This window comes from Dama dama, chromosome 3 (assembly GCF_033118175.1).
Source record: "Dama dama isolate Ldn47 chromosome 3, ASM3311817v1, whole genome shotgun sequence".
NCBI lineage: Eukaryota > Metazoa > Chordata > Mammalia > Artiodactyla > Cervidae > Dama > Dama dama.
In genome coordinates this window covers 47,676,455-47,683,403 of record NC_083683.1, presented here as the reverse complement: position 1 = coordinate 47,683,403, position 6,949 = coordinate 47,676,455, and the positions used below count along the sequence as shown (strand labels likewise).

Genomic DNA, 6,949 nt, shown 5'->3' with positions numbered 1-6,949 from the left:
AATGCAGATGGTGACTGCAGTCATGAAATTAAAAGGCGCTTGCTCCTTGAAAGAAAAGTTATAACAACTCTAGACAGCATATTAAGAAGCAGAGACATTACTTTGCCAACAAAGGTCCATCTAGTCAAAGTTATGGTTTTTCCAGTAGTCATGTATGGATGTGAGATTTGGACCATAAACAAGGCTGAGCACTGAAGAACAGATGCTTTCAAACTGTGGCATTGGAGAAGACTCTTGAGAGTCCCTTGGACTGCAGGGAGATCCAACCAGTCAATACTAAAAGAAATCAATCCTGAATATTCATTGGAAGGACTGATGCTAATGCTGAAACTCCAATACTTTGGCCACCTGATGTGAAGAACTGACTCATGGGAAAAGACCCTGATGCTGGGAAAGATTGAAAGCAGGATGAGAAAGGGACAAGAGGATGAAATGGTCAGATGGCATCACCAATTCAATGGACATGAGTTTGAGTAATCCGGGAGTTGGTGATGGACAGGGAAGCCTGGCATGCTATAGTCTATGGGGCCACAAGGAGTCAGATATAACTAAGCAATTGAACAACATACACGAATAGTCTTAGAGACATATAAGAACAAAGGCTGTAAAAAGAAAATAAATAAACATAAAATTAGAATGTCATATAGATTAACAAAAAAATCAAATGTCTAAAAAAAAGTACATTTAATTATCCCAAACATCTATTATATTTATTTTGCTTACTAGTTTAATTGGCAAGTGACAGTAGGGAATAATTATTAGATCACAAAAGTCTAGTTTGAATGAAAACCTTTTAACTCACTGTAACAAACAGATAGAAATTTTGGTTTATATGAGACTATTCCTACTTAAGACTACGATAAACTTATTAACAAGCATTCCCCTAAATGCTCCCAAACATGGGAGCACACAAACTGTAACACAGCCCTACTTAGGAATCTGATTGGATCTATCAAAGTAAATAAAATTAGAACAGTTAGTTTAAGAAAATGATTATCCTTATTAACTTTTTTTGTCTTTTTACTTATTTGATCAACAAAATACTTTTACACAACAAGTTTAACTGGAGGTGATTTCGCCAGAGAGAAGACACAGCCCTTGGAGTGTCACTTGTGAACTATTCCTTTCTTGCCTGGGGAGCCAGATAAATACCCCATTGGCCATTCTTATTTCTAACTCCCACTAGCTCAGGTGATTTTAGAATTAACATTTAAAGGTCATTGCATCACCTAGACGTTCCAAAGGACACACCTAAGAGATCCCCTTGGTCCTTATAAATTCAGTGTTGAAAACAGTTCTTGAAAACTAAGTCCAGCTTCAGATGGTGACTATGTGATATAAAAGCTGTGCCCTTACCACCTCCTGGGCTGTTGAGGGCAAGGAATCAAACCAGCCAACTGCCTAAACATAGCTGCTCTGTGGAATGGTTAAACTCAAATAATACTACGTGTGGCTGGGATGTGATACTGCACACAAAGAAAACTAAGGTGTATTTGAGACCCGCTGAAAGAAACTGCTCTCTGGCCATATAAGTTTTTTTTTTTTTTTTTTTTAATGTAATCTTTGTACTTTATTATTTTTTTTTATTATTATTTTTTTTTTCCAGTGGGTTTTGTCATACATTGATATGAATCAGCCATGGATTTACATGTATTCCCAATCCCGATCCCCCCTCCCACCTCCCTCTCCACCCGATTCCTCTGGGTCTTCCCAGTGCACCAGGCCGGAGCACTTGTCTCGTGCATCCCACCTGGGCTGGTGATCTGTTTCACCATAGATAGTATACATGCTGTTCTTTTGAAATATCCCACCCTCACATTCTCCCACAAAGTTCAAAAGTCTGTTCTGTATTTCTGTGTCTCTTTTTCTGTTCTGCATATAGGGTTATCGTTATCACCTTTCTAAATTCCATATACATGTGTCAGTATGCTGTAATGTTCTTTATCTTTCTGGCTTACTTCACTCTGTATAAGGGGCTCCAGCTTCATCCATCTCATTAGGACTGGTTCAAATGAATTCTTTTTAATGGCTGAGTAATATTCCATGGTGTATATGTACCACAGCTTCCTTATCCATTCATCTGCTGATGGGCATCTAGGTTGCTTCCATGTCCTGGCTATTATAAACAGTGCTGCGATGAACATTGGGGTGCACGTGTCTCTTTCAGATCTGGTTTCCTCAGTGTGTATGCCCAGAAGTGGGATTGCTGGGTCATATGGCAGTTCTATGTCCAGTTTTTTAAGAAATCTCCACACTGTTTTCCATAGCGGCTGTACTAGTTTGCATTCCCACCAACAGTGTAAGAGGGTTCCCTTTTCTCCACACCCTCTCCAGCATTTATTGCTTGTAGACTTTTGGATAGCAGCCATCCTGACTGGCGTGTAATGGTACCTCATTGTGGTTTTGATTTGCATTTCTCTAATAATGAGTGATGTTGAGCATCTTTTCATGTGTTTGTTAGCCATCTGTATGTCTTCTTTGGAGAAATGTCTGTTTAGTTCTTTGGCCCATTTTTTGATTGGGTCATTTATTTTTCTGGAATTGAGCTTCAGGAGTTGCTTGTATATTTTTGAGATTAATCCTTTGTCTGTTTCTTCATTTGCTATTATTTTCTCCCAATCTGAGGGCTGTCTTTTCACCTTATTTATAGTTTCCTTTGTAGTGCAAAAGCTTTTAAGTTTCATTAGGTCCCATTTGTTTAGTTTTGCTTTTATTTCCAATATTCTGGGAGGTGGGTCATAGAGGATCTTGCTTTGATTTATGTCGGAGAGTGTTTTGCCTATGTTCTCCTCTAGGAGTTTTATAGTTTCTGGTCTTACATTTAGATCTTTAATCCATTTTGAGTTTATTTTTGTGTATGGTGTTAGAAAGTGTTCTAGTTTCATTCTTTTACAAGTGGTTGACCAGTTTTCCCAGCACCACTTGTTAAAGAGGTTGTCTTTTTTCCATTGTATATCCTTGCCTCCTTTGTCAAAGATAAGGTGTCCATAGGTTCGTGGATTTATCTCTGGGCTTTCTATTCTGTTCCATTGATCTATATTTCTGTCTTTGTGCCAGTACCATACTGTCTTGATGACTGTGGCTTTGTAGTAGAGTCTGAAGTCAGGCAGGTTGATTCCTCCAGTTCCATTCTTCTTTCTCAAGATTACTTTGGCTATTCGAGGTTTTTTGTATTTCCATACAAATTGTGAAATTCTTTGGTCTAGTTCTGTGAAAAATACCGTTGGTAGCTTGATAGGGATTGCATTGAATCTATAGACTGCTTTGGGTAGAATAGCCATTTTGACAATATTAATTCTTCCAATCCATGAACACGGTATGTTTCTCCATCTGTTTGTGTCCTCTTTGATTTCTTTCATCAGTGTTTTATAGTTTTCTATGTATAGGTCCTTTGTTTCTTTGGGTAGATATGAAATAGAAGATCTTAACAGACCCATCACAAGCAAGGAAATCGAAACTGTCATCAAAAATCTTCCATATAAGTTTATTAGTGTAGAATTCAGTGAAACACATCATCACTGGGATTTTATAAATTCTCCCATGATACAAGACTTAGAAATCACTTTTCTTGGAAGATGAATCATCTTCCTTCTTAATAGATGAATCTAAATAAAAGTTCTGCAGCCACACTGGAAAGCAGAGTGCCTTATCCAAGAGGATGTACAGGTAATCTGCTTTGGGGAAGTGGGGAGGATTCTGAGGTGGGTTTATGGCTAAGGAGTTAATGAGTAGGAATCAGAACTTCCCTTTGGCCGGACTTTGGACTTGCTGGGAATGGGCAGGACCAGGAAACTGACTGAGCCACCTCAATGAGTCCTGTGGGTAACCAAAGACCAGACTTCCAGGTGTGAGGACAAAGCTGGAAATCACTGGTAAATATTCACCATTCAAGTGAAAAGAGCCTTGTTGTAATCAAGACCTGAAGACTTATAAGAAACAGAGTTGAGAGACATGAACAGAATCTGGCCACGGAGGAGAAATTTGGGATATGGAGAGTGAGGGCAGTATCTAAGGACGAAAGACAAAAGTTCATCTAAATATCTGTGCAAAAGAGGAATATGAGTGAATGTTCTATTCCTATTTTAAACAGGCCTCTGAATGTGAGCAGAAAAAATGGGTAGAGATTTCCTCCTAAGGAACCGACAGTAGCTGCAGTAGGTATTTCCAACAGAACATAAGAGCTCTCAGTCAAACTCTCACTGTCCTACAGGATTAATTTCCAAACCTGTTTGCTACACTGTATTGGAGGGAGGTCCAGAATGTGTGGTACTGGGCAGAGTCCTCTTTCCTGGCTGCTACTCTTTCCTGTAGCATGAAACCTCTCAAGCACTCCTCTTGCTGACTTTCCTAGAGATTTCAACCTGACCTGGGAACACAGCCATCCCAGTAATGCTCCTTCAGGTGGGCCCAGGGGCTCACACTGAGTCCCACCCATTTTTTTTTCCCCAGTCATCTCTTTAGTCTTACAGCTATACTTACAGTAGAAAATACTTACATTAAAATATATATATATACACACACACACACACACACACACACATATATATATATATATAGTGGAAATACTTGTATTTCCTCCTTTCTGAGTGAAAGTACCCACAGTAATTACAAATTGCTCTCCTCCAAAATAATTCTAAAATTTACAACTGTGTTCATACACTTCTCTTGGTAAAGGTATATAAGGTATATGAAGTATATACAGGTATGTAAAGTTAAATACAACAGCAGTATTAACAGAAACAGCTTCAGTCTTTAATAGAGCTTCACCATATGTGAGAATTTAGGTGACTTTTGCCTAGACTTACAATCTCAAATAATAACAGTAATGGACAGTTAGGAGTAGATGCTTTTTAAGCACTTTATATATAATCTCATATTTAATCCTAGAACCTTTCTTAGTACTGTTATTAATTTGCATTTTAAACATAAGGAAATCCAAGCAAGGAGTTTTATGCATCATGTACAAAGTCAAGTACCTAATTAGAGGTTGAACTGAAATTTGAACCTAGTCTGATGCAGGAGCCCACATTTTTAGCCACTATCTCTCATGCCCATCTCTTTGTGACTGTAGCCCACCAGGTTCTTCTATTCATGGAATTTTCCAGGCAAGAATACTGGAGCAGGTTACCATTATGTTAAACCAAATATAACTTGATTTTTCTCTGAGACTTTGAATACAAACTTCATGTTCATGCAAACTAAATATCTGTCAGAAACATTTTCCAAGAGCAATCATATTGCTTTCTTAAGAATATTGTCAAATTCACTCAATGTAGTGTCATTATTGGCCCTCACTAAATCTCAATTTGAGTTCCCATTGTAGTAATTACATTTATATATTTACTCTTCATATGCATGTGCTTAAATGGATATCATATCTTGATCTTTTTGTTTCAAGTGATTGACACAAGCTGAGGTCATAATAGAAAGCAAAAACATTTACAAACAATGGTGATATGAACAGAGGACAAATACAGTGGAAAAATTCCAGTGTAGCCTGAGGTCACCGAGGAAAACCCCCTCTTATCAGGGGAGGGGAGAGGTCTGGGGAAAGACTTTTGGCTCCCATGCCTGTTTATATTATTTCCAGGGAAAGGCCTTTGTAAATGCACTGTCACAGAGTTCATCCTCCTCGGACTGTCTGCCGACCCTCACATCCAGGCTCTGCTCTTTGTGCTATTCCTGGGGATTTACCTTCTGACAATAATGGGGAACTTGATGCTGCTGCTGGTGATCAAGGCTGATTCCCACCTCCACACGCCCATGTACTTCTTCCTGGCACCTCTCTTTCATTGATATATGCTTCTCTTCAGTCACAGTGCCCAAGATGTTGGAGAACCTCCTGTCTCGAAGGAAAACGATATCGGTAGAGGGCTGCCTAGCTCAGGTCTTCTTTGTGTTTGTTGCTGCAGGGACCAAAGCCTGTCTGCTCTCAGTGATGGCCTATGACCGCTATGCCGCAATCTGCCACCCTCTACTCTATGGGCAGATCATGAGTAAACAGCTGTACATGCAGCTTGTGTGGGGCTCATGGGGCCTGGGCTTTCTGGACGCACTCATCAACATCTTCCTGGCTCTGAACATGATCTTCTGTGAAGCCAAAATCATCCCTCACTACAGCTGTGAAATGCCCTCTCTTCTCTCCCTGTCCTGCTCTGATATCTCTAGAAACCTCATTGCCTTGCTCTGTTCCACTCTGCTGCATGGACTGGGAACCTTCCTCTTGGTCTCCCTATCCTATGCCCACATTATCACCGCCATCCTGAGTATCAGCTCTACCTCAGGCAGAAGCAAGGCCTTCTCCACCTGCTCTTCCCACCTCACTGCAGTGACACTGTACTTTGGCTCAGGTTTGCTCTGCCATCTCATGCCAAATTCAGGATCCCCTGCAGAACTGATCTTCTCTGTGCAATATACTGTCATCACTCCCATGCTGAATCCCCTCATTTACAGTCTGAAAAACAAGGAGGTGAAGGTGGCTCTGAAAAGAACTTTGGAAAAGTATTTGCAACATATCAGGTGCTGAAATGAAAACAGGATAGTGAAGAACTGGAATAAATCTGCATAGAAAAGGACATTAGGTGAGTTTGCAGTAGTAAGGAGCACTCTTGAGTACTTACAACGTCAGATTCTACAACCTACATTAGAGGTACATGAGAGAATGGCATAAAGTTATAGGAAGGAAAGCTCCCTTTATTTTCTTTTAAAGGAAAAGCAAATTATTAAATAATCACCTTAATCTAGAAAATTTTGTTATGAACAAATTGATCCATTTTTCTCATTTTGAAACATCTGTTTTAGTAAAATTATTAGTTTCATGAATCTATCATTATTTTTACTGACTCTGGAGAATATGCTAAAAGCCATACATTTTATAAGAATGCAGGGTCCTGGATCTGTAAGAGAAAAAAAGTAAGGGTAGAGGGTTGAAAATAAAAGAAGTCCAACT

At 39.3% G+C, this 6,949-nt stretch overlaps 1 protein-coding gene across 1 annotated transcript; it reads left to right on the top strand.

Moving 5' to 3' along the window:
* The first annotated feature begins 3,599 nt into the window (after window positions 1-3,599).
* On the top strand, window positions 3,600-6,526 carry LOC133043056 (olfactory receptor 8S1-like). The gene is given in 3 exon segments (XM_061123948.1): window positions 3,600-3,666; window positions 5,591-5,777; window positions 5,779-6,526. Coding segments are annotated over 3 exon segments (1,002 nt in total).
* Window positions 6,527-6,949: the final 423 nt, after the last annotated feature.